Source organism: Phyllostomus hastatus, unplaced genomic scaffold (genome assembly GCF_019186645.2).
Source record: "Phyllostomus hastatus isolate PE091 unplaced genomic scaffold, TTU_PhHast_1.1 phas_contig_150, whole genome shotgun sequence".
NCBI classification, from domain to species: domain Eukaryota; kingdom Metazoa; phylum Chordata; class Mammalia; order Chiroptera; family Phyllostomidae; genus Phyllostomus; species Phyllostomus hastatus.
In genome coordinates, this window is record NW_025333611.1 from 30,483,242 (window position 1) to 30,510,737 (window position 27,496).

A 27,496-nucleotide genomic window follows, 5' to 3' on the forward strand; every position below is an offset into this window, starting at 1 on the left:
CCCATCATCCTCTAGGGGCACTGCCACCGCCCCTGGAGTTCCTCAGAGGGGAAGATGCTGGTGGCCGCCTGGGGCTCATTGGAAGCTTAATCTTCACAATAAGTCCCCACCACATCCCCATGAGGTCGACCCTGTCCTCGTCCCCACTTTACAGATGAAAACTCGGAGGCTTGGAGAAGAGCAGTGACAAATGCGAAAAGCAACTGCTTACACACTGGGCAGCAGGCATTCAGACCTGCTGCCAGCCGCAGAGCCTGAGCTCCTGGCCGCAGTGCAGGCAGGCGGGGCGGCTGTGCCCAGGCGGGGGGCGCTGCACGCTCCAGGGCCCGGGGACTGGGTGGGAGCGCAGGTGGGCACCTGTGCAGATCAGTGAGCTTCCTGCTAGGAGACAGGTTCACGTGTCAGTTGAGCTACTTCCTGTCTGTAGACCTTGCAGAGATCGCCCAACCTCTGATGAAGAACAGGGGAACCGTGTCTTGCCGGCTGGCTTCCGGTGGTCGTTACACATGAAGGCCGGGTCATGAGTCCCACACTTTTCCATCTAGGAGGTCACTGTGCCACCCTGTGGCCCCCGCACAAGTGTCAGAGCTCAGCCTGCAGCTGGTGAGCGCTGAGTGTGTAAGCCCCTTCTGTCCAGCAACCCCCGCCCCGCCCATTTAAAGCTCTGAGCTAGTTCTGTTGTCGCCTCATTCTGCAGGGGAGGGGCTGGGGCTGGGAAACATCCCTGTTGGGTCTCAGGGAGGCTGGCGGAGCTGGCGCCTGAGCTCAGCCCTGTCTTCCTCCGGGGTCCAGTCACTCTCTGCTGCCGCCCCAGGATTCTTTTAAAGCAGCCGGACCCTGGGTGCTGCTCCTGCAAGTGTGCTACTCGGATCCGCCCTCACCTGCTTGAGCTCCTGAGCTCCAGTTTGTAAGAGCCCACGTTGCTGAGAGGGTGGCAGCCTTCCTCCTTTTCTGTCTTTCAAGCTCCCAGGCAGGGAATGTGGCACCTGCCCCCGCCCCCCAGCCTCAGCAGACCTGCACTCGTCCCCACCCCTGGGGCCCTTGCGGTGCGTGAGATGGTCCACAGCGTGAGGGTCCCCGCTGGGAGGAGGGGCCCACGTGTGCCCAAAGGCCTCCAGCAGCACGGGACAGCAGGAGGAAGAGGCTGCCCCTGGGTGAGGTGGTTCAGGAAGGCGTCTTGTGTTGGCTCAGTCCAGGCCCTGCCCAGCACCTGATCTCTGCCCGAAGGAGGCTCACAGGACCTTCTGCAGGAGACACGAATGGCAAGCACTCTGAGTGGGCCGATGCAGCGCCGCTCCGAATGAGTAGTTAGCACAACAGCAGCGGGGCGGTTGGAGGAGGGGAAGGGCCGGCACCGGTCTCCATGTCTGGGACCCTCCTGGCCTGCTCTGGAGGGAACGCCAGTCTGGTTCAGCTCTTTAATTACCTTCTGAGGCACAAAAGGTTACATTAAATTCCGCTTGTTTTCATGTTGGATTTTGCCAAAGCCCCGAGCTAAGCATTGGAGAGGCCAGGGTGGGAGAGGGAGCAAGGCCCCTGTGACAGGCGTCACACGTGTCTCCTTCGGCTTTTCAGCTGAAGGAGGTACAGGAATACACCGGTAATTGGCTCCCTAGCAGAGGCCTACCGACACCATACAATGCCTGCGTGTCAGACTTGGCGTTTCCAAACATCTGCAGTCGGGTTCAAATGCAGCCTCACCTAGGATTTGTAAACACACACACACACACACACACACACGCACACACGCTTGCTCCCTCCCACTCTATTAGATGGAACGCTGCAGCTTTGGATAAAGCATTCCTGCGCTCTGTCCCCACCCCCACGTCTTGTACCATCTCTGTCCAGGCCTCCGAGGGCCTCAGGGAGTGTCACTCAGCCCCCGAAGCTGTCAGAGGCCAGCTCAGAGCCCCAGCTGTGGCCCTGGGGAGTGCTCTTCAAAGAAGCTGGGTTTCCTGGTCTGAAGTGACTGCCTCACTTGCTTGTCACTAGCCCTTGGACTTGCCTGAAGGAAGATGGAGGAGCCAGGAAGTTGGGGTGACGGGGCCCAAGGGTGGCAGAGACAGGCTGTGCGTACTCATTCAGCTGGGAAGCGACCCTCTCTGCTGACCAGTAGCTGGTGTCCAGGCTGGCTAACCTCCCCAGGAGCAAAAACCAATAGGTTAGGGCGGACCCCTCCCCACCCCAGACCCCAGGCCGGGCTGCCTGGCCCTGCAGCAGCTTTCCTGCCCTGCAGCGGCAGCAGTGCGTCCTCCTTCCTCCCGCCCGCTGGGTCGCTCAGGGTGTCCCCTGGGCTGCGACTGCTCTGGGCACTCAGGGCCAGTCCGGCTTAATGCTCCTCACAGCTCCAGGCCTTGGTGGGAGTGAGGCAGGAGGGGGGGTGTCCCAGGTGGAAAAGGCGGTCATATTTTCTTCCCAGGGCTATTTACATGCCTTCCCCAGCACCGCCTGCCTGTGCCTTATTACACCTGCTCCCTGCACCTTGCTCCTGTTTCCTGGGCAGCGAGTGCCTGCTGGGAGAGCCCCATAGCACCCGGCCCTCCTCTGCCTGCACCCTGTTGTCCTGGGGAGGGAGCTGCTTGTGCTCATTCTGGGGTCACGTGCCATGGACCCCACCTTTCCCTAAGGACGTCCCCATGGCTGCGCCGTGCTCTGGGAGCTAGAGGAAGGGCTGCCCGCGCCAGTGAGGGCAGTAGCCCTGCTTGTTGCCTGCTCGTCTGTCCTCTCTCGGCTGGCTGCCTCCCCTGCATCTGGGGCAGAAGCCCCTTCACACGTGAGGGCCTGAGGTTTTTGTTTTCTCCAGCCCAGGGCACGGACCTAGCCCATTAACTGCCTCTGGCTCCCGTAAGCCCAGCCCATGGAGGAAGACAGTCCAACCACTAGGGCCAGCCCAGCGACCTGACAGCCTGGACCAGACCCGCCTCTGCCGCCCAATCACTGTGGGACTTCGGGGAGTTTGGGACCAGTGTGTTTTCTTTAAATGCATGTGTTTTGAACAACTACTCTGTGTCCATCCCCGTGGTGAGTGCCGAGAGCCAGTGCAGGGGAGTCTGGCCAGCCCCTAAGGGTGGTTGGTCTAAGCTTCATTAGACCGTTCTGCAGGTGGCCAAATGGGAGTTTACAGGCGGTGACAAGATGGTTATTGTGCTCAGTGAGTAGCATCCAGATCATTCTTCACACGGGGAACCAACCAACCCCATCAGAGGCCAGGCCCCGGGGGTGGGCCGGAGTGGGGCGTGCTTTGTGTGGTGTGACCCAGGCGGGAGACAGGTGTGGGCGAGCGGTCGGTCACTGGGGTGGCACGCACAGTCCAGGGAGCTGGACACAGAAGCCTCTGCAAAGGAAAGCTCCCCTTGGGGGGGGGGTGCTGGGGAGCCGTTGAAGAGGGCAGAGCTTTACAGGAGAGGTCTGACGAGAAAGGGGCATTAGCGAGACAGAGGTGAGCTCCAGGGGAACAGAGTTCGGGAGGGGCAGAGAGCACAGGCCAGAGGTGACACAGCTGCCTCAGGTGGGTCCTGAGGTCGCACCTCGGAGTTTGGACCTGTCTGCAGAGTGGCTGGGGGCCTCGGAAGCAGCCCCGTGGGGGTGCAATGTGATCAGATGCCCGTTTGGGACAGGTTGCTTTGGCTGCTGGACGGGGAAGGAGATTCGGGGAACAAGGACGGACTGGAGGCCACGGAGCTGGTGGGACGGGGGGTGGTGGTGACAGGGACTGTCCTCGGAGACAGCAAGAAGCAGGGGGTTTGTAGGGATCCGGGGCGGTCCCCAGGTGTCGGGCCCGAGGGCCACTCTCTGGCGGCTGGAGGAAGCTGAGGTCAGGGGTTGGTGGGTCAGAGATGCGCCCCACACCCAGGCGGCCACGTGGAGCAGCCTGAGGCCGTGTGGGAAAGATGGGGAGTGACTCGTAGGAGGTGGACGTGAGACACTGAGGAACAGGATGCTGGACGGGCTGATCAGGCGGATGAGCGTGAGTGAGACCAGGCTGGGGTGGGGCAGGAGGGGACCCGGTGGGAAGTGGGGAACCCAGGAGGCCTGGCCTGAAGGGGGTCAGGTCTGAGTCAGATCCTCCCCCAGGGCAGCTCCATCTCTGCTCCAAGGAGACCCTGCTTCTCTCAGCAGGAGGGGAGGAGAGGCCGTCACACACACCCCTGCAGAAATCGCAGGGGTGGCCACCTCGGGGCCGAGAGCGAGTGTGGCAGGTGGACACGGTTTTATGGTTTTCTCCCCACGAAAGTTACTTCTCCCCAGGAAGGGACTGAGCGTGTGGGATGTACCCCGGGAGCCCCCTTCCCGAGAGCACCCACCCTCAGTCCGCACCTGCACCGGGCGCCATGGCGGGCACTTTACAAGGCAAGCGTTTCCTCGCACTGCGCTCTGGCTGGAACCCCTCCTATGGACAACCTGCTCCGGGCGGGCTGCCATCCTCGTTTCCTTCTCGGGACGCGTCTGGCTCCAGGCAGACCGTGCCCGGCCTCTCCTCCCAGGGACCGTTCGGTTGGGGACAGCGTGAGGGGACAGGGCCCCGAAACGGAGCACAGGACGCGCCCATCTCCATCTCGGCTTTCAGGCCTCTCCCCACCCGAGCCATGAGCCACGGCGTCCTGCGTGCTCTCCCGCTGGAAGCACAGACTCAGGGCTGAGGGCCCGGAGCACGCTCGGGGAGCCCGGGGGACCCAGCGGTCTCCTGGACACACAGACCGCCCGCACACCTGCCCAGCGTCATTCGGCGTGACGGGCTGATGTACCCTGCAGGGCCACGTGGGGCTGTACCGCCTCGGCAAGTCGCCGTGGCGGTGTCCTCGGCTTAGAGCACGTGTAGAACAGTTGGTGTGCACGGCCCTTGAGGAGACGCTGATGCTACGAGTGTTGCATTTCCAAACGCGAGACTGGCCACAGGGTCCGCATCCCATCCCCTCTGAACAGCAGACCGCATCCTCTCCTGTTTGGTTCTGGGTTGCATCCGAAAAGTCAGGGAAGTGGGTGCTGCCTGCCCCAGAGTTTCTGCCTTGGGGCGAGCGAGCAGGTTACAGGGTTGGCCCTCATCCGAGGCAGGCCGGGCACCCGGGCAAAGCGGTGAGTCACGGTGTCAGAAAAATAAAAACCTCCTTCCCCTCCCACTGGTGCGCACAGTGGAGCGTGAGGTGCCGGCTCCCGGCTTGAGCAGGCTCCGGCCACCCCGGCCCCCTGCAAAGACTGAGGGGAAGGAGTGGAGGCGCAGCCTGGGGCGTGGGGGTGTCGTGGTGAAAGGGGGAATCCCCAAAGGGAGAGCTCACTCTGCCAGCGCTGCCCAGGGCGGTGTCACCTGCGCCGACCGCAGGGGGTCCCCACGACGTGTGCATGGCTGTGGCGCTCTGGGAGTGGGGTGGGTGCGACAGTGGGGCTGGATTTCTGTTTTTATTGTAATTGACTTAAATGTACATAAAACGCACACCGCCACACACGGCGAGTGGCGTCCATCTCCACCTAGGTCCTATGTGGCCAAAGCCCACTTCATTCGGCTGCCTTTGTCCTACTGCTGTTGTGAGTGCCACGGTGTGCCCCCCTGGGAATGCTCGAAGTCAAGAACAACACTAGTAGGGTCAAGAAAAACTGCAGCTGCCGCTTGCTGAATACCATCACTACATGCCATGTGCTTTGCTCAGCGATTTGCATACCTTGTCTAATTCATGTCACGTGATGATGTCCTGAGTTTACAGATGAGGGAACTGAGTCACTGAGCGGTTCGGTCCCTGGTTTGGGTCACCAAGCCGGTCCGTGGCACAGCGGGCTTCCTGCCGAGCAGCGTGGGCCCGGAGCTGCCAGATGTCGCCGCCCAGCAGGTCAGCTCCCGGCACTGTTTCCTGGCCGGGTCCTGTTCTGGCTGCCAAAAGCGAGGCCACTGACAGCTCCGGTCTCAGCAGTGCCGCCTTACCGTTCCACACTCTGTGGGGTTTGGGTCTGGATCCTGGCTGGAGGAAGGCAGCAGGTGTGGGGGGCTGAGCTTGTGGGCTGCAGCCTGGGTCTGCTTGCCTCAGCTGGAGGGCGGGAGAGGTGCCAGGTTGTCAGAATGAGGAGAGGACCTGGATGATGTTATTTTGTTCTGGAGAGGCATCATCCTGCCCTTTGTGAGGCAAATAGGGGCCAACACCTCAAGTCAGCAAGAGCCTGCGCTGCCTGAAGGCTGGTCTGCAGCTTGGTTGCCTGTCAGCTCAGGACCCACGTCTTCCGACAGAGAGCCCGGGCCGTCCCTGCACTGGGAGACTGCGGCTCTCACCTGCGTCCTGTGTGGCCAGCACCAGGAGGGGCTCAGGACTGGGCTGTGTCGTGTCATTGTTTTTGCTCGGAAGCTGCAGGGTTCCTTTCTTTGCCCCTTCTTCCTCATCGGGATTCCGGCCCAGAAGGCCTCTAATTTCTGTCCCAGGTGCTCAAGGTCGCTAACTCCATTGCTGGTTTTTCTGCGTCTCAGCAGCAGCTCACTGCCTGGGCCCTCTGTCAAGATCCTCAGCACCTAGAATTAGGGCAGAATCGGGGAGCTAGGGAACGTCAGCCCCTCCTCTGGTCCATGGTCACCCCTCTGGATTTCTTCCCTCAAGTCCCATCTCAGTGCTCCACAAGCCCTTCAGATAGCCTGAACCCCCCCTACCCACCCACACATCCACCCACCCACCCAGACTTTCTTGTTCTCAGAAGGAGTGTTCCTTGGTCCCGGTCACCCTGTCCTACCTAAAACATGAGCCAGATAGTCACCAGTGGGCTGCAAACAGAAAGCACTTCCATGGGGAAGGCTACATGTGTCTCTGGGGGAAGTGAAGTCCGTCTGTGGAAAGGTGAAAAAAATAACCCACATCCACAAACCCAAACCTTGAGCTAAAGCAAAATTGAGAGTCTGCTATTCCCGGGATCTTTCGGTGTCCTTGTCAGCCTCTCCCTAAGAGCATTAATTGTTCCTGAGTGTTCATGTCTTGTTATGAGTCTAGTGGGCAGTGTAATCTCCTCTGGCAGACTGCAAGAGCAGGCTCTATCGGGTGAGTGGGAGGCCTCTGAGACGGCCTTTGAGGCTGGGTCACAACGGTGAGCCCAGGACAGCTTGCTCTGCCAGCTCAGAGGTGGCCCAAGTTCAGTTCCGAACAACGCGGCCTGCCCCAGGGGGTCGAGGCTCTCTGTCCTACCCCTTTGGGGCGGGTATCAGAGTGGGGGCAAGGAGTTACACTGTGGCCGGAGAGGGAGGCGCGTCTGGGCAAGGCTTTGCTGATGGCACCCCGCTGTGAGGGCGCAGAGCGAACAAGAGGAGAAAGCCCGGGGCTCACTGCGCCTCCCCTCTGCTTCCCCGCAGCCTGCACAGACAAGGAGCTGAGGAACCTCGCTGCCCGGCTGAAGGACTGGTTCGGAGCCCTCCACGAGGATGCCAACAGGGTCATCAAACCCACCAGCCCCGACGCGGCCCAAGGCAGTAAGACCATCGCGCTCTTGCTAACCTATTTCATTTTAAACGCCAGGTTCCTCGGGCATCAAACACTGTTGAGTCAGCACTAGCACGTGGGGTGAGCAAGAGCAAGGAGACACTACATTGAATACACCCACTAGTAACAGTATTTCATTTTAAGATTTCAGAAGTACTGACATATAGAAGAGGGGAGATGCCTTAGAATTGAGACAGCACAACAATGCACCCACACGCGTTTTGGGTCCGTGCCTGGGAGTCCACGCGAGCCGAGGGCCGGCTGGGGTCCCCTGCGGGTTTTCCTGGGTGTAGTGGGCCGTGCCCCTACCCTCAGTGTTCAAAGGTCAACTGTATTTTTATAAGATTACCATATGTCTAGTAGAGGCATTTTGGGGAATAAAATATATATAAAAATATGTTCAAAAATCTATAAACCCACCATTAAAAAATTTTTAACTGATTTTAGAGAGGGAAGGAGGGAGGGAGACAGAGACAGAGACATCGGCTTGTTGCTCCACGCACCAGCTGATCCTCTACGGGTCCTGACTGGGGGTCGAGCCCGCAACCTTGGCGTGTCAGGGCAGCGCTGTAACCAACTCAGCCCCTGGCCAGGGCTCTAAACCCACCATTTTAACACCTGTGAAGCATGTTGTGATACTTCTTTTCCCTCATCATATAGGAAAAAATGTGCGTGTGCATATCACACTTTGTGAACTGTTTTCTCACCCCCTTTTGTCATTTCGAAACATCCCACGGCTATCTTTCCATGCCCCAGAGTAGTGCCTTGCTTCGTAATAGCTGCACAGAACCCCAGGTTATGGGTGTAACATAATTGATACAAGTAGCCATTGGTTTTTGGAGCCCTGAAGTTGTTCCTGGTGTTCAGCCACTTTAAACAGCATCGCACAAACATCTGATAATCTTTGTGAACATCTATCAGGCCGCACCTCATTTTCCACGGACGCCCCCAGGCAGGGCCCCCACCCCGCACTGCCCGGCAGCGGCCACGCGCAGCCTCTTCGGGGACCGGAGAGAGCGCTCAGAGCAGGTCCTCGTCCTTGTGCTTGACAGGCGGTGGGCTTCTCCCCGCTGAGGCTGGTCCGCACAGGACGGGTGAGCCGGCGGCAACACAGTTGCTCAAGTTCACGGGGTTCTGTGACCGCTGGGATTCCGAGTCTGACCAGCATCCGGGCTCCAGCCAGAATAAGAATGATCCCCTTAATTTTTGGTTACTCTTTGCTGCGTGGAGCCCCGATACTAGGAGGGAATATAGGGGACCATCCTTACCCTAGTTTAGTTTGGATCTTCTGCCTTGAGGGGGAGAGAACGTTTGCTTCCCGAATCGAAGTGTCCGAAGCGTGGTTGTGTCTGTGGGGAGGGGGGGTCAGGTGCCTTCTGTTCACCGCTGCTGGGCCTTCCTTGGGAGGACCATTCCGTCAGGGGTGCTCTAGGGAAACTCTTCCCTGGGCTCCTCCAGGAGCAGCTGGACCCTGGGGCTCTGTGGACAATCTCCGGTCCCCGGAGGGTCCACGTGCAGATGGGGCAGCCGGGGAATGACCTCCCCTTGGGCAGATGCAAGCTCAGTCCCTGACGAGGCCTTTAGGTTTGATGTCCTGAAGCCCCTGGTGTGAAGGGAATAGAAGGGGTGAGGCTTGGAGGCCAGAGGAGGCAGAGACGCTGATGTTGGTCAGTCCAGGAGCTCTGAAGGGGAGGCCGTGGGACCCTAGATGTCCCACATGCTTGGGGCCCGTTAGAAGGGCTGCTCTGTTCCCCCCTCTACCCTGGCTGTCAGATGCAGGAGCATCTTTTCTAGGACTTCCAAGTAGATATGAAGTGGTCTTGACCTTCAGACTACCGCCCAGCCAGCACTTGTTTGGCGGTCAGTTGTCTTTCCCGTGCGCTGGAACGGTGCCAGCCTCTGAAATCGATGAACAGGATATTCTGCGCAGAAGTGGGGACCCACCTCAGGTCTGAGTAAATTGCTTCCTTTACTCCGCGGCCCCTGGGGAGATGCCACCATTCCACGAGGGGCTCAGTCCTGTCCAGAGTCCCCCTTCTTAGAAAGGGAATGATCCAAGGTGTGTTCTGAGACACTAAAAGGAACAAATTTAAAAATGGAAAGATTTTTATGTATTAAGGGTTCAACTTGGCAGTAGCTAGAAAACCTCTCTCGACAAATACTTTATGCAGCACTGACCAGGTGCCCGCCTGGGCTTGGCGCACGAGGGGCCTTTGAGAGGAGGGAGCGCAGGGTTCTACAAGAGCTGGGAGACGGTCCTGCACGTGCCTTATTGACTAGCCAGGACCCCTTGGTGAAAACTGCTTCAGAAAGGGGGGCAGTACTTGGCTCTGTCTGGTTTCCCGCAGACTGAGCAGGGAGGCGTTCCTGGTGATGCAGACAAGGCGAGCGACCCCATCAGGACCCTGCATGGCCACCCGTCCCCAAACAGGGCACCCTAGCCAACCGGACACCCTCAGGACAGGAGTATCACACGTCCCGTGAGGCAGGGCCAGCCCTGGGAGGGGCAGACTGTAGACTCGGGGTGGCACCGGCCACCTGGGTTTGAATCCCAGCTCGACAGCTGTGGGACCTTGAGCAAGTCACTCACGCCTTCACACCCAGGGTGAAGCGGGGAGGGTGCAGCAGCAGCATTTCACGGGGCTGGTCCAAGGGTCCCCGGAGACAGTTAAGTACAGAGTGCTGAGGAGGGTGTCTTAAGTAAGACAAAAGCGAACCTTTATCCTTTTTCTGGGAAGTAAAAGCAGCCCCAGAGAAGTCCGGCTTGTGGACTAACCCGACTGTGGGCGGAAGCCCAGCTCTGGCTTGGGGCCGGCCCCTGGGCTCCAGCTGCAGTGGACGCAGCGTTCCGAGGGTCATTATTCGAGTGCCCACGGTCTCCGTTGTGGCAGCAAGTAGCTCTTTAAGAAAACTAACCCCACTGCTCCCAGGAAATGAGAAAGGAATATTGTCCAAGTCCGTTTGGATTCTGTATCCCGTGCCTCCTGAGGGCACAGCAGAAAAGAAGCCCCTCGGGAGGCACAGGGGCGCCCCCGTCGGTGTCCAGGCTACCCGGGGCCACCGCGCTTCGGGGTGGGAGCCGGGCTCCTGCTGGCGCCACACAGCTGCAGCATTCCACTGCCATCCTTGCACAGGTGGCTTTGTTTTCACTTTTCAGATCATATTTTTTCCTAACGAAGTACAGTTTGCAGGACCATCCACTCTTCCTTTTACGCAGACCCTGTTCAAGCAGGTCACGTACATGAAAACCCATGCTTGCGTGTTCTGCCATGTATAATGTGCTCTCGTGTATGATGCGAACCCACGGTTTTGGCCCAAACTTTCAGAAAAAAAGAACTTTCATTTCATAGCTTTGATTCAATTATTTATTTATTTATACTTAGAAACAAAACTGATTACCGTAGCCCAGAGTATTATTTTGCATACGGATATCATTGCTTTCTAGAGTTATACTTTTCACACATACGCATAAATAAAAGAATTAAAAGCAGTGCTACAGATATGGAATTAGCACTTCCCATGCATAACGCACATCCTTGTTTTCCCCTCAAAAATTTGGGCAAAAATAGCACACATGGTACACAGCAAAATACAGTACATTACAGATAAATCAGCATTGGGGATTTATTCCCGTCAAACACATTTCCTTAAATGCTGACTTCGGTTTCTGTGCATTTTAAATTGTTTCATTTAACCCCCCACCCCCACCCACAACATTTAGTGCAGGGCCACTGAGGGTGAACCCTTCAGGGAAAGGTCTCAGGAAGGAGGGGCCTGGGCCTCCTCGGAGCAGGGACAGCCGGTTGGGCGTGGTGGCAGCTGACCCGAGCCTTTCCCTCGGCAGGGTTTGACACCAGCATCCTGCCCATCTGCAAGGACTCCCTGGGCTGGATGTTCAACAAGTTGGACATGAACTACGACCTCCTGCTGGACCACTCGGAGATCAATGCCATCTACCTGGATAAGTACGAGCCCTGCATCAAGCCTCTCTTCAACTCCTGCGACTCCTTCAAGGACGGCAAGCTCTCCAACAACGAGTGGTGCTACTGCTTCCAGAAGCCTGCAGGTGAGGCGGGCGGGCGGGGCAACCCTGCGGCTGGACACCCACAGGGGAGGCAGACAGGCCACAAAGCATCCGTCCCGTTTACTGGCAAGCACAAAGGCTCTTCTCTCTTATTTTCTTTCTGTTCTTAACAGGGTATTGGTATTTTGGGAGACCCAAGAGCCTGACCAGGGAGTCCGTTTTTTCTGTCTGCCTTTTTGCGAAGCTCTGTTGACTATATTGCACCTCAGCATTTTCATCTGTGAAACGGGTAGAGAAATCTTCACCGGGTAACCCCTACTGCCACGTGGGTCCTCCATGCTTCCCTTAGAGAAAGGGTTTGCACTGAGTGTCTTAGACGAGGACACTCGGGTTGTAAATAAACTCCAGCAAACTGAAGACAGAAAGAAGGCAGGGTCCGAGGGACCCGCTGGGACACACCGTTGGGGGGGGGGCGGGGGGGCCTGCCCTTGCGCAGCCTCCCAGGGATCCAGCAGGGGCTCTGCGGCTCCCTGAGGGGTCTCGGGGCCTGGCTTTGTTTCTGTCCCAGCTTCCCGGGGGGTGTGCCCACGTGGTGTGGCCTGCAACTCACAGGACCGGCAGAGATTGGCCTCCTTCACCCCCCCAAACCTAGTGCAGCCCAGGTCAGGTCAGCATGGCGGTCGGAGCTGCCCCAGAAAGGAAGATGGGCACTAACGCTGAAGTGTTTACACTGAGGGTGCGTGTGCTCATGCCCAGACAGCACACGCCCTGCAGAAAGCACGGGCAGGCGTCCTGGAAGGGCACGCAGCGAGCGTGCAGGTGCACATTATAGGATTGTGAGGGGCATTCCTAAAAGCAGAATGAGTGGTCAAAAGCCACGTGCATTTTTTAGTTTCAGCAATGTTTCCAACTTGCCCTCCAGAGACGTTCTAACGGTTTTCACTCCCATGAAAACTACACAGCATACCTATTTTTCCATGGCCTTGCCAAACTGCGATCATTTTCAAACTGGGGGACAAGAAACTGTAGTTCCTTCTAGGCTTCGTTTCAGTCCTCTTATTACAACTTGGGTTGAACATCTTTGTTAGAGACACTCTTGAGTTTCCTTCTCCTTGAAATGTCTAGGTTTTTCTTTTTTTCTGTTCTTGTGGGTTTTTTTGTTTTAAATAGGAATTTTCTCTGAGAATATTAATACCATTCTTGCCATATGTATTGCAATTTTTTCCCCTCAACTTTGCCTGTATTTTTGCTAGGGAGAAATTTTTAGATAGATTTCTCCATCTTTTACTTTATGGCCTTTAGAATCCATAAAGCTTACATTATTAAGCTTCCCATTTTAGGAGGTTAAGCAGTTTTCTTCATAACCTTTTGGGGTTCTTTTTGTAAGTGTTTATTGAAATCTTGTACCGCTCTCCATTCTTCTGGTGTGCAGTCCAGCGGGGCGCAGCCCCTGCTCCGCCCCCACACTCCCCGGGCGGCTGTCCAGTTGCTCTCCTGACAGCTGGTGGCTGACCCGTCTTTCTGCCTCCTTGTGAAATGCTTCCCCTAGTGCACATAAAACTATACACTAAGTACAGTTCTCTGTACAGCTGTCTGTCTGTTCCTGGATGCTCACTGTGTCACTGAGCTATTCATTCAGAAATCGGTTCTAAATCATTTAAATCGCAGCTGTTTCACAGTCCACTTCACCATCGAGTGGGCCAACCTCCCCTGCCTTCAATCTTTTCTCAGAGCTTTCCTGGATATTCTTATATTGTTAGCTTCTTGGCTTCAGAATCAGTTTATTCCATTAAAAAAATTCTTACTGTTTCTTTTTTGGAGGCAGGCAAACATTTAATCTAGAGAGAGGTGATAGCTGTGGAATAGCGAACCATTTTATTCAAGAACAGGGCCTACCAGCCAGCGGGCCGCCCAGTTAGTTCCCACCAGCACAGCACTTCCCCTCTGGGTTACCGTTGCTGCCGTTGGAACCGAGATCAGTCACTGTCCATTGCATCTGCTCACTGGTGGCTGTTTCCATGTTAATTTTGTTCTCAGCCACCTCACTGAATCCTCATTCTGCGTGAGTGGTTATTCTGGTGGGTTTCCTTGGGTTTTCGGGTGTGCTGTCATACCCTCTGAGAGTGGGTACCATTTTCCGTCTTCCTCTGCAGCTTCTGTACCTCGTTTCTTTCCCTTTCCTACTCCCACGTGCTGGTTCCTTCACACGGGTGTTAAGTAACAGTCATGTTTTTTACTTCAGTAGAAAGCTTGTAGTGGCTTGGCATTACACTTCATGACAGATATGGGCTTGAGTTCCTAAATCTCATGTGCCTTTAGCCAGGTTCAGGCTCAGCCTGACTGACTCGAGGAGAGAGCGGGCCACCTGGCCGCTCGGGAGCACCTGGGTGTGTCCCTGCTGGCAGCCGCTGGAGGAAGCCACCCGGCCTGCAGCAGGCCGTGGCCCCCAGGAGCTCTGTGGCCGTTCTCCCGTTTCCTTAAGTCAGTTTATTTTTTGTTAGGTTCCCACTGCCTCTGTCCCTGACCCAGAACCAGTTCTGGGATTTTCATTTAACTTCTACATTTTATTATTTTCTGTTTATCAAGTATATAGTTGAGGCTAAATTTTTTTCCAGAGTAGTTTCTTAGCTGTAGACCATAGGTTTTCATAGCTGGTATTTTCATTATAGCTGATTTGTAGATAATTCTTCTATTAAGGTGCTGAGGGCCTGTTTGGCCCAAGACAGTTGTTAGCACTTTTCAGGTGGTAAGGTTATTTGTTGACTGGTTTTGATTATTCTCTTTAGTTTTTAATCACTAAATTTGAGTTTTAGGCTTTTTTCCCACAAATTCTCATGAGGAATCTGTTCTTTGAATCAGTCCTTGAATGTATGAAAATATTTCTGTTTTCTTCATACAAAACAAAGATGCTAAGTATAAACTTCCTGGAGTGACAGTTTCTTTTCTTGGTAGCTTTTTCAAACAAACACTCTGCTCCTAGCACTGGGTGTAACTACGGAGTTGTGTGAACCACACTAATTGTCTTTCCTTCTGTTGGTGATAGAACCACTTTGTCTGGAAGCCAAAAGGATCCTTTACCTTTTAAGGGCACGGATTTCCTAGGACATGTCTTAGCTTTTCTCCGTCTGCATCACTCTGTCCTCAGACGTTCGGCTCTAGAATGAAAACTTCTTTGTTCCACGTGGTCAATCCGTTCTCAAGCGCTTCACCTGTTTGTAGCTCCTGACGAAGGCATCATTTCTATGACATTTTCACGCTTTGTATCTGTTCATAAAGCTCAGACAGGTCCCTTCTTCGGTCAAATCCTCGACTCCTCAGAGAGACCTCTGGGAGCTATGTTCTCCCACAAACCTTTCCTGTTACGATCGCTCCCCCTGGAGTTCTGCGTGTTCGTCCCTCTGCATTTCCTGCAGCGGTGGTCAGCAGGCGGGCCTCCGGCCGCTGTGTGTCTCCTTGTTTTCAATAAGTGGAGATTTAAGTTTGAGGGCGCACCCTTACAATGGAAACTTATGTCACAGAAAACTCTCCAATACCGTGTTTCTAGGAATGACTCTGATCTTCCTTCTCTTCAGGACCAGCCTTCTAAATGCCTGCAGCCTCTCTGCATTGCTGCAGTTACAAAGTGGAGCGTTTCTGTTCACAAACTAGGAATGATATTCGTACCCACCTTCTATGGTTATTGTAAAGATTAGTTAAGGTGTAGAGTTCTAGAACATTGTCTGGTACAGTCTAAGAATTCAACAAATTTTCACCATTTCTCATAGTAAATACTAACTTTAATCATCACAGGTGGAACTGGTTTTCCCTTTTCTTTGTTGCTTTCAATTGGTATCTGAAACCCAGCAGGAAACAGAATGCGTCCCCAACCGGTTTCTCTCAGGGCACAGCAGCAAAGCCAGGTGGCTTGGGAAGCCCACCGGCACTACCAGCAGGTGCAAATAGGTGCTGGGGTGCGTCCTCCAGCCCCCTGCTTGCAGGTACACGGGCAGCGTAATTGCCCCGACACTCACCACACCTGTGTCCCCGTCTGGAGGACACTGAGCCAAGAGCAGGGCCTCCCAGAGCCATGGGCTCCACAGGGGCCAGTCGGGGGAAGTCTCGGGAGCTTGTGAGGTCACCCTTCTTTCTGTGCGGAATGGAAGTTCTCTTGGAAGGTAAAGGAGAGGACAGGCTCAGCCGTGCACTCTGCTGTGTCGGCCCTTCACTGCAGCACGTGTTCCGTGACCGAGGGCCCGGAGACCGGCCGGAGCGGGCAGTCACGCTCACCGTCTCTCTAGATGGCTCGTGCGGCCTCACGACTGTCCCCTGAGGCCTGCGTCTCACTTCCCTGGGCAGCAAGCCATGGGCTCCTCTCCTCCAGCAAGGCCGGCACTAATTGTCTGTGGCCTCCCCTCTGGTTAGCTGGGCTGGTCTGTGGATTCAGAACACACACCCACTCATAAGCTTTGGTCCTCAGCCCACAGAAATCTCCACTGAGTATGTACTTCTCATATAAAGTCTGCTAGCAACTTGCCTGCCAGACAACTGGTATTTGTGGGAGTTGGTGGTGGGAAGGAAAACCCCTGTACAGCTCAAGTAGCCCCCAAATAGTATTTTAAGTACCTCGTGGTTTAAGTTTTGTTTTTTTAATTAGTGACAACATACGGAGCAATTCCACTCCCAGGTGTGTCATTGTCTACATTTCAAGCCAATCATTAGAGATTACCCCCTGCACCATCTGGAAAGTGACTCTCATAAATTATTTTTCAGGTCTCCCGTGCCAGAACGAAATGAACAGGATTCAGAAACTGAGCAAGGGGAAGAGCCTGTTGGGTGAGTACAATTTCTTATCAGTTGTTTAAACAACTAATTACACCATCGTGTCTTGTAACACTGAGCACAGCACTGGTTGTTCAGTTAGGGACCCGTGCCGCATGAAGAAATGTCCCAATGGACCCCACACAGCCAGGTCCCTTTAGGCAGCTGGCACTGTGCCCCAGGCAGCTGGACCCCATCCAAGGACTGGTTAGTTGGTTGAGAACTGGCAGGAGGGGAGGCTCAGGGCTGGTGGGCAGGGCGGCCAAGGCTAGAATATTCCTCCCTGACCCTGGGCTCCAGTGAATCTTCACTTGTTCTTTTAAGTACAGCCATTGAGTGGGCTGTCAAGGTGTTTCCTCCAACTGTACAATTATAAGGTCTGTAAGGTACAGAATTGCCTGTCCTCTCCAGACCAAGTTGTCCATTCAAGGAGGAAGATGAGCCACACTCCCAGCTAAGTCCAGCAAGGACATGAGTGTCCTTCCCCAGATTGTTTCCCACGTGTGATGCCCAGAAGAGAGTGTACAGCGATTTGCACACTGTACGCTTTTGCTTGCGCCCTCGTCCGAGTGGTGAGGGGAAGCGGGCGGCTGCGTGTGTTGGGCCTAGTGCACCAGCCTGGCCTGGGGTGGCCTCCCTCCCGCCCTGCACCATCCCCAAGCGGTTGGCAAACACCATTGTCTGCTAGGAAGAAAGGAGTCTTCACTGCTGGCTGCAACAATAGTTCAGAATTATTCTTATCAAACATTTAGGAACAGGGTTTTCCCTAAGCAGCTTGCCACTTCACAAGTTTATTTACTTGATGGAAATGGTTTTTCAACAGATTGTCAGCTGTAGGCTGTCTGAACTCGGGCGATTTTTCCTCCTCTAACACCTCGAAGCACATGCGCGCCTCCCTTCCACTTTGAAGATCACTTGTTTCACCGGCGTGCTTGCCTCACACCCAGTGCTTCTGACAACGCTGTTCAGCCCAGAGCTCCAGAGTCGTGAATTTGACCTGCCGGGGCCTGGGTTCTTCTCCCGCTAAAAACCACATAAAGGCATCCTTCTGAGCGGAGGGCAGTGTGGCTAGATCCCTCTCCCACAGGTCCTTCCCTGGGACCTGTGTGGGGTGTGAGTGATGTGTCTGAGGCCCACGGGTGGTTGTAGAGCCAGTACAATGCTGTGTTTAAGAATGTGTTTCCTTTGGCCACGGACGTCTTCTTACGGCCTCACTAATTCCTAATGAATGAGACAGAAGATGTGGTCTGAGATGACATGGTCCATCTTCTGCTTTCCCAGCGACCATGAAGCCCACCTCGTTTCAAAGCTTACTTTATATCACCTCTCCCCACATATGGGAATCACTGCCTGACTCATAAAGATACCATTTATCTGCTTACAAATTACTTTTCACATGATGAAATTTTCTAATACAATAAATTGTATTTAGGGGTATTTCAATTTAAAAAATGAATAGACACAACCACCACCAAAAGATCGCACTCACTCACACTGAGCCCACTCGGGAGAGGGGCGACCCTGCTGCAGTACAGTCTAGAGCAGCATCTGCCTCCCTCCAGCCCGGGACTCGGCCCGGTGGGTCCGTCGGCTTTCCGCCTGCAGCTGGAGGAGGAGACGCCACGTTTCCCCAGCTTCCTACTTGTTCCCAAGTCTCTCTGCTCTTTGGTTATTGAAAGCATCTACTCTTTCTTCCTCCTGCTCCCTGAAGACTTGGGGTGCTGAGCCCCTAACTCAGCGTGTGGGCATGGCAGCAGCAGGCTTGCCTGTCACTTAGGAATGCCTTCCTGGGGACACCTTCCCTCCCGTGACGTCTGAGAGCCCAGCCGCCCTGGATAGCCCGATGAGCTGAGTGTTCCGTGCTGGTCCTAGAATCAGCTGGAAGCTGGGGTCAAGTCCAGGTTCAAATAACAGAAATTTCTCCCTCCCAAGCCACATTTCTTGTTGGAGTCTATACTATAAAGTAAGAAGTAAATTTTAAAAGCTACTTAAAAAAAATCAGAACTAAAATCTGGGAATAGGAAGCCACAGCAGTAAGCAGAACCCTGTGTGCACACGGTCCACGCAGACAAGGTTACTCACTAGGGCGGATTCTGCCATCGACCACGACACAGTCACAGGCAGACACCCGATGAAAAACTGGACACTAGCCCACGTGTCGAGCATCTGCAACTATGTGAGGGTTGGACTCGAGACACTGACTGAAGAGATAATGCCTGCAAAGCGCTGAGAGGAAAGCCCTCTCAGCCCGGAGTCAACGCCTCCCGACAAGCGTGTCCCGTGTGGTGGCGGAGAGAGTCTCGGACGCGGGTGCAGCACGTGCTCGGGCCCCGCCGCACTGAAGTCTCACCACGGCCGTGTGCGCTGCAGAAGATGAACACGCCCAGAAGGAGTTAACTGAAAAAGGACATGGAGCTAAATCTAAATAAATATGACCTATAAAAAATGTGTTAAATTTCTGATTTATTCAGAAAGAAAACACATAGGCTGACTTTAGATCTTATATGTAAAAATATGCTTCTTTGTGGAAAATTAAGGGTAACGAGAATATAAGGACTAGAATATATAGTTTTTAAACCTATAGGAGAAAAATATGGAATAAAGAAGATGTATTTCAACAAAAGGCAGGAAAGAGGGAACATTTAAAAAATAGAAAACACAAAACAGAGTGGCAGGAGTGAGCGCAAGCCTGTCCATAGTCCCAGTGACTGTGAGTGGGGCCGCCGCACTCAAAGACCATCGGTGCTTTTAAGAAGAGAGTTACATGCAAAACACGAGCTTAAAAGATACTAAAGACTCATTTTTATAGTAATGTTAAAATCTGACAGCAGCAAATACTTAATTTTGAATTCTAAACAGAGACAATATCTTGCTTAAATGTTCCTTTCACCACATGATACCATCAATTGGTATATTCACAACTTTAAAACATTGTTATATTTATAATCACAGAGATTTCAATGTACCTCTTTCCTTGAAACTTACACTTCAAGTGGGCAAAAATACAGAGAGAAAGAGGAATTGAATGGCATGATTAGTTAACAGTCATACCTATGTATTCGTATACATCAGCACAGGATATATGAGTACATAGTCTTTTCACACACATCAAATAGTTGCCATGGATTTTGCCAAAAAGAAAACTCAACAAATCTCAAAAGGGGGAAATAAAAACCCATCACAGATCAAATTCACTTGCCACAACATAATAAAAGTAGAAGTCAAAAATCAGATTGCCAAAACCCCACACAGCTGAGTTTTTTATAAACAGTCAAAGATGAAATGCAGGCAGTATGCCCACAAAACACTTAAACTGAAGGAAAAGCAAGGCACTGTGTACCGAAATTGGAGGGAAGCTACTGAAGTGAAACTTAAGAGGAAAATTCACAGCTGCAAATGCATTTATTAAAGAAAAACTAGCAATTTTCAAATCAGGAAGCAGGATCACCACCTGAAGTGATTAAGACCGAAGCGGTGAACAGTGAATGAGCCCCCCTTTGCCAGTGTGGCAGGTTCCACAGCTGTCAGGACTCTACACATGGGAGGACCCCATAAACTGGCAGTTCTCACCTCCAGCGGGACGGAACTACTGGGGGGTTTACTGCAGCACAGAGTGTTGAGCCCTATTCACAAAGTTCCTGATTCAGCAGCTCTGGGGTTAGACCCAAGAACCTGCTTTTTCTATGATACCCCCAGGTGGTGTTGCAGCTGCTCGCCCTGCGGGGGCGCTCTGACAGCCACTGCTATGGGGGTATCAGCTTATCACAGTTACGAAAAACTGGTCAGAATGGACACTATGAATAATCACGTTTAAGTCACAAAGAACCAGAAGATGCAGCTAGATTATAAGCTATGAAATTAATTTAAATCAAAATGCTACTCTTATTCCTCCAATTATGCGCCAAGCCCAAAATAGTTTTATGGATGAATACTTCATGGAAGAGCATTCTCGTTTTATACAAAATGTCTAGACTACAGAAAAAAAAGAAAAATACCCAAATCATTTTATACTATGAATCAGTAATCAAAATTCTCCCAAAGAAGAAAAGCCCAGGACCAAATAGCAGATGGCTTCACTGACAAATTTTACCAAACATTTAAAGAAGAATTAACATCAATCCTTCTCAAAGTCTTTCAAAAACTGAAAGAGGAGGGAACACTCTCAAATTCATTTTACAAGACTGACATCACCCTGCTAGCAAAGCCAGAAAAGACACTGTAAGGAAAGTACAGGCTAATATTCTTGATGAATACAGATGCAAAATTTCTGAAGACGTATTAGCAAACCAGAGTCAGCCGCATTTAAAAGGATGATTCCCCATGACCTACAGATGGTTCAATGTATGCAGATCATCCAATCTGATACATCACATTAACAAGATGAAGGATAAAGTCATATGATCATCTCAGTAGATGCAGAAGTTCAACAATCAATCATGATAAAAGCTCAGAACAAATGAGTTACAGGAGGAACTTACCACAACATAACAAAGGCCACCTGTGACGAGACCACAGCCAACATCACGCACAGCCACTCACCACCCCCGTCTGAACTGATGCTGGAATCCCACCCAGAACAATCAGGCTACTAAAGAAATATTTATGTAAATAAATCAGAATTGGAAAGAAGTAAAATTGTTTATATTGCAGATGACATGATTTTCTATTTTAAAAAACCCAAAAGACCACCAATCCCATTAGATATAATCAACCAATTCAGTAAATTTTGGGGATACAAAATCAACATGCAAAAGTCAGTAGCATTTCTGTACACTAATAACAAATTATCAAAAAAGGAATGAATGATCCCATTTACAATAGCATCAAAAACAATAAATTTAGCTGAGGAGGCGAAATAGCTCTATATTGAAAACCATGAGACATGAATGAAAGAAATCAAAGACACAAATCAAAAGTCACCTGTGTTCATGGATTAGAAGAATAAAACTACCTGAAGTATTATCTTACATCTACCTATAGATCCCTAACAAGATTCCAATGGCATTTTTATCGAGCATGAAAAAAATCATAGTTTGTAGGGAACCACAAAAGACCCCAAATAGCCAAAGCAGTCCTTAGAAGTAAGATCAAAGCAGCAAGCATCACACTTCTGACTTCAGGCTGTTATAAAGCTATAGCAATCAAAACCATGTGGCATAAAATCAGACACACAGGCCAGTGAAACAGAAGAGAATCAAGTGCCCCAAAATAAACCCTTGCATGTTAACTAAGACTTGATAAGGGACCCAAGAATGCTCCATGGAGAAGAGACAGTCTGTCCAATAAAGAGTGCTGGAAGAATTACATGTGTAATGTAAAAGAACAAAACTAGACCCCTATCTTATACTGCCTACAAAAATTAACTCAAAATAGACTAAAGACTTAAATGTAAGACCTGAAATCATGAAGCGCCTAAAAACCCAGAAAAAAGGCTCCTTGACCTGGGTCTTGGCAATGGCCTTTTGGATCTGACACCTAAAGCACAAGCAACTAAGTAAAAAACAAACAAACAAACAAACAAAAACATATGGGACCACATCAAACCGAAAGCCTATGCACAGCCACGGAAACTGTCGACAACGTGCACAGAGCCTGCGGAACATGGGAACGTGTTTGCCAGCCATATATCTGATAAGGGGCTAATACCCAACACATATAAGGAACTCATACAACTCAATAGCAAAAACCATCATCATTATCCAATTAAAAATGGGCAAAGGACCTGAATTGATATATTTGCATGGAAAATACACAAATGGCCAATAGGCACATTAGTGCTCAGTGTCACTAATCATTAGGGAGATGCAAGTCAAAACCCTGCTGAGGTCACCTCACGCCTGTCTGAATGGCTGTCACTGGGAAGATGACAGGTGCTGGGGGCACAGAGAAGGGGGGGTCCTTGCACCTGCTGGCGGGGCTGTAAAGTGGTGCAGCCACCGTGGGAAACAGCATGGCGGCTCAGCAGTCCCACTTCTGGGGATTATCCGAAGAAAACGAAAACAACTCGAAAGGACATATGCACCCTGTGTTCACAGTATTGACAGTTGCCAAGACACAGAAGCAGCCCCAGTGTCCACTGACGGATGAGCAGATAAAGAAGTGGTGTGTATGTGTGTATGTCCACCCATCCCGTGGAATATTATTCAGCCATCAACACAAAGAAATCTTGCCATTTGTGATGACATGGATGGACCTTGAGGGCATTGTGCTCAGTGAAATAAGTCAGAGAAAGACAAGCACTGTCTGGTCTCCTTGTATGTGGAACCTTGAAAAAAAACACCTAAGTTCATAGAAGAAGAGAGCAGATTTGGACCCCACAGGCAGGCAGGCAGGCAGGGGTGGGGGTCAAAGCATGCGAGTGCCCGGTGAGAAGGGCGCAGCAGGGGTGCAGGCACAGCATGGCCCCTGGTGAGCACTGCGGTGAGGTGTCTCCTCAGCCCTCGGGAGAGGAAATTCCAACAGCGCTCGCCACAAAGCAAACTCTCTTTCCTTTTTCCTGTCTGCCCAAGATGAGGGATGTAAACCGAACCGACCGTAGTGGTCATGTCACAATATGAGTAATCCAAAACACTGTGCCGGGCACCTTCAGTTAGATGCAGTGCTGTGTTATTTACACCTCAATAAAACTGGAAAACCATGAAAAATAAAAGTTACTAATAAGAGTAGTGTGTATTTGTGATTAGAGACAGACTAGGAGGAGCCCGGTCGATCCCTGAGTTGCCCAGGGGGCCCCGCAGCCTTGACCCAGCGGCTCCCTCCCGCCGGCCCCGCCACAGGGACCACGTCCGACCTGCGAGCCTCTCTGCGTCCTGCCAGGCACTGACCGGAGCTCTCTCCCTTTCCGATCCCCCAGGAACGTTCACGCCGCGCTGTAACGAGGAGGGCTATTACAAAGCCACGCAGTGCCATGGCAGCACGGGCCAGTGCTGGTGCGTGGACAAGTACGGGAATGAGCTGGCGGGCTCCCGGAAACAGGGCGCCGTGAGCTGCGGTGAGTGAGGCCTCCCGCGTCCGCCCCGGTGCCCTCGGTACCCGCGGGTTCACGCTGTGCTAGGGTCTGAGCGGAAGGATTTCAGGAGGTGGCTGTGGCCGCAGGGAGTGAGTTTGCAGTGGAGAGCGAGTGACCTGAAGTTGCATGAGATCCACAGGGCCAGCTTTCGAGGGACTGGCCCTCGCCGTGGCTGCTGGCCGGACAACAGGGTGAGACAGAAACTGCTGCAGGCCAAGCATGGGTGGCTTGGGTCACCTCGGGTGGCCTCCACTTTGCGGCCAGGGTTGTAAACGTCCCGAGCAGGCGGAAGCATCCCGAGCATTCCCGGGGCTCCGATCAGAACACAGCTTGGGTCTGGGCCCTGCAGAGTAACCCCCCCGGCTGGGCACGCGTGGCTCTGCCCTGCAGCGCAGTCCCATGCGAGGGTTGCGCTAGTGAGCAGAGACTAACCTCCAATACCTTCTCCATGTTTCAGAAGAGGAGCAGGAGACCTCGGGCGACTTTGGCAGCGGCGGCTCCTTGGTCCTGCTGGACGACCTGGAGGACGAGCGGGAGCTGGGACCAGAGGACAGGCTGCGGAAGCTGCGGGTGCGCACCCGGGCCCTGACGGAGGACGACGAGGACGAGGACGACGACAAGGAGGACGAGGTCGGCTACATATGGTAGTCCCCGCGGGAAGAGGACACAGGTTGGCACAGAGTCGCAAGTCACTTCCTGTTCCTGCATCTGTGTCTCAGACTCCACGGCGCCGTTGTTGCTCTCGTGCCCGACCGAGGTCTGGAAGACAGCTCCTCCTTCCCACAGACTCCCAGAGGCGGTCGGTTGCGTGGGAAGAGGGGTGCGCGTTGTTTTTAGACGGGGGAACGGCTGGCTGCACTGGAGCCCCTTCCCGCCCAGGAGACTTTTGCAAGGAGCATGTGGTTTGTGTGGGATCCTGACCGCGCAGGGAGCCCCGCCCCCTAACGTCAAGGCCCTCGTCTGACCCCCACACCGGTGGTTGCCGCAGCATGGTTCCCGGCCTTACGGTGGCTAAGTGCTTCTCTCGTGTCTTGTAGATGTCGTGGAAAACACGCCACGCTGTCCTTTACTCCCCCGCTCCCCCCACCCCTGGTGTGTATTATGAATACTTAGTCATTCACATCACTGTATCTGGCTTCCTACAGACAAGAGCCTTAACTCAGTCAAGAATCCTTTCGGGGAACTGATTTTCTTTATTGAAAAACTGGTGTGGGGATGCTTCTCTCTGTACCTGCGTGCCTAGGTCCACGCGTACGGCAGAGACTGTGTGTGTAAGTCAGGCGCACGCTCCACTCGGAGAAGCTGTTTGGCTCCCATTAAAACCATGTGGAAAACAGTTATAAACGTGTGAGCCTGCTCAGACCTGGACCACAATTTCTGAAATAAAATGTATATCGAAGTCCTTTCTTGCACTAACAGTCGGCACTTGCAGGCGGCAGAGGTTTCTTCTCACTGGGACCCCTCTGACCCGGAGGAACCTCTGCCCGCCCATGTCGTGCTTCCCGCACAAGCCATGGACGCCCAGGCGGGCAGCGTCACGCGCCGCCTCTTTCATTTCAGCGCCAAGGCCCTTTGGGCCGCAGCGGCCCTGTCTGCTGCAGGCGCCTCCTGCCCCGCCTACTCAAGGGCTTTTTCCAGGGGACTCGCGCACCCCCCTTTCACTGAGAAGACAGTACCACGGTACTACATAGGAGAAGGAAATCTGGGACTCCTCACTCAATGTTTCACTTCTGCCCCCTTTCTATCCACAGTCGTAATGAGCAGCACAGACTCCCGAGGGAGGCCTAGAAGAGCTTCGTGGGAGCACGTGGAAGCAGGGCTGGCACTGTTAGAGCCAGTCCTGGCTCCACACCAAGCCCCGACCAAGCGTCAGGAAACGAATGAAGGAAGTCTCTCAGCACTTGGTTTATTTCCCCTAAGTGAGATCACTGTTAGAGCCCATCTCTGAATTCGGTAGGGTCACCATGTCCCTAGTCTTCAGGACGTCTCTCCCTATTGGGCTGGCCCAGATTCAAGGACATGTACCAAAGAGTAGTCTTCAAAGTAGCCCTGTTTAGCTCAGTGCTGGCCCCTCAGCTCCTGCCCCAGATGGGTTGCACCTGCCTGGACGCCCACCCAGCCACCCAGCCAGGCTCTCAGGCCCAGTTGGTTTCCATCCTTCCCCATGAGCTCCAGCCTGTCCACCAGCCCACGTAGACTCGGGCAAAAAAATGGACTCAGCCATACCACATTGCAGTAGCGGCTGACCAGCCCTCCACCCCAGAGGGACCATTTCTCTGTACTTTTCCCACCCCCCTCAAACTAACACTTCCAACCCATGCACTGGCCGGACAGAGCGGCTTTACCCCTGAAGTTAGTCTCAGGCCGGACATGAACATGATGAAGCAACGAACTCCGCGGCCCAGTAGGACACCAGTGCAGCCTGGATGCAGGGAGACGCAGGCCAGCTCTGCTGGGAAGTCAGCTCTCACCTCTCACCTCTGTTGTAATGTTCTGTTCCTAACTCGCACAAAACTTTGAGATCATAATTTAGAAAACAGGTGCTTAATTGCAGCTACATTACAATAGAGTACATAAAAGAATCAAGACTTAAAAAATCTCTGTTTAGACCCTCAAGGAAAACCATTGTTACTCTCTCCTCCAAGCTTGGAAAAATGCACACGAGAACAAATTAAAATCGACAAATTGATTTCACTTAGAGAAACTAATTATCTTATGACAAGTGTCAAATTAAGATGACACTTAAAGATCCTTAGCATTAACTTAATGATGGAGAAGAGTGCTCAGCAGTCAATTCTCAGCAAGGTAATGAGACGCTCACTTTCAGAGATGTTCCAGGAAGATATTTTGATTCATTAAACTATTAACTAAAAAGCCCTCCTACCCCCAGAATCCCACATCAGCGGAGCCGTGCCAGTGCCACTTTTCACGCCTCACTTGGACACGGCAGCATTAGATTTTCTAAAGGTCTTTAATGCTTTTCACTTGTGAAAAGCACTCAAGATTGGATTTTTTTTAGCTACTTTATGTCTAGAAGTAGAATTTTTGTTCCGACAGGAGTGTTTTAGCTGGTGATAAGGCATACGTACATAAAACCAACACTAATGACTTCCCCTGTGATAGCCCAGTCCCTTGTTTGAGAGAGGGACCAAGCCCTCACCCACAAACTCATTTTTGGAAACTCCTTAGGAAACAGTTTTATTCTTAGGCCATAAATGCTTCTCTTATTTAATACTGTTTCTTAGCACCCAACTTGAACCCGAGCTTTCCTCCACCACGGCTAGCTGTCTGCCACGTTGGCATCTCTTGGTTTCCACAGATCTTCTAGCATGGAAACACCTTGCCACTGAACTTGAGGTTTTGTGTCTGTCTCCCCAGGCCCAGCAACGAAGGACAACGTGTCTGCCCAGGTCTGCCCCTCCGCTTTCCCAGGACGCCTCCCTGGCCACACTGCAGTGACATCCGAGAGCCCTTTCTGCAGCAGGTGGTCTGGTCTTTTTATACCGTTTTCTCAAAGCCACTGATGTGTGTCCCTGTTCAATGTGTAGCATTGTAACGAGAGCCACCAAACCCTGAATGTCAGTTTGTTGTCCCTGTTGTAGATGAAATAGTGATGTAGAAAAACCTAGTAGACTCTGAATGCTTTTGCACATAGACTTATCTGGAATGTGAACATGACTCTTTGGTTAACGGTAGTTGTGTAACTGTAGTCCTGAGTAGGTGCATCTCTGTCTGTCTCAATAAATTTTAATTTGTCTGCAACATCTGAGTGTTTGCCTTTTGGTAGCTTGGATATGTACTCCCTGGGCTCGCCCACACCCAGGCTCACCCACACCCGGGCTCGCCCACACCCGGGCTCGCCCACACCCGGCCTCAGGAGAACAGTGCGGGCCCCTCTGCCACAGCTTCTGAACCTGACGGGGAGGCAGACCCTGCCGGGGGTCCTGCTGGCCCTGGCCCCTCAGTGCACCTGGGTGCACATGTGTCCCGGTCCCCTCCCTGGTCCAGAACCACACCACCTGACCCTCTCCCTGCTGCCTTCACCTCTCCGAGGCTTCACCTTTGCTATCAGTCCTTATCTGTCAGAGTTCCCTGTTGGCGTCCTGCTCGCAACCTCAGGCTTTTTCTATTCTGCCTCTTCCTTCCCTTGCCAGTCAGCCATTCGTCAGTTCTCCTGAGAACACGCCTCTCTCCCTCGCAGGGCTGCTGAGTTCTCCCGCGTTCTCA

The 27,496-nt window shown here is 52.8% G+C and overlaps 1 protein-coding gene across 3 annotated transcripts in view; it reads left to right on the top strand.

Moving 5' to 3' along the window:
- The window catches only part of SPOCK1 (SPARC (osteonectin), cwcv and kazal like domains proteoglycan 1), a 457,538-nt gene extending 430,514 nt beyond the window's left edge, over positions 1-27,024 (top strand). For 2 of the 3 annotated variants that reach the window (XM_045829505.1, XM_045829496.1), the window contains 5 exons: positions 7,313-7,429; positions 11,284-11,505; positions 16,213-16,275; positions 23,114-23,251; positions 23,727-27,024. In XM_045829505.1, coding sequence (XP_045685461.1) covers positions 7,313-7,429; positions 11,284-11,505; positions 16,213-16,275; positions 23,114-23,251; positions 23,727-23,917 — 731 coding nt within the window. In that variant the 3' untranslated portion in view covers positions 23,918-27,024. The remainder of the gene's footprint in view (positions 1-7,312; positions 7,430-11,283; positions 11,506-16,212; positions 16,276-23,113; positions 23,252-23,726) is intronic. The other variant, XM_045829487.1, reaches the window with a different exon arrangement.
- Positions 27,025-27,496: the final 472 nt, after the last annotated feature.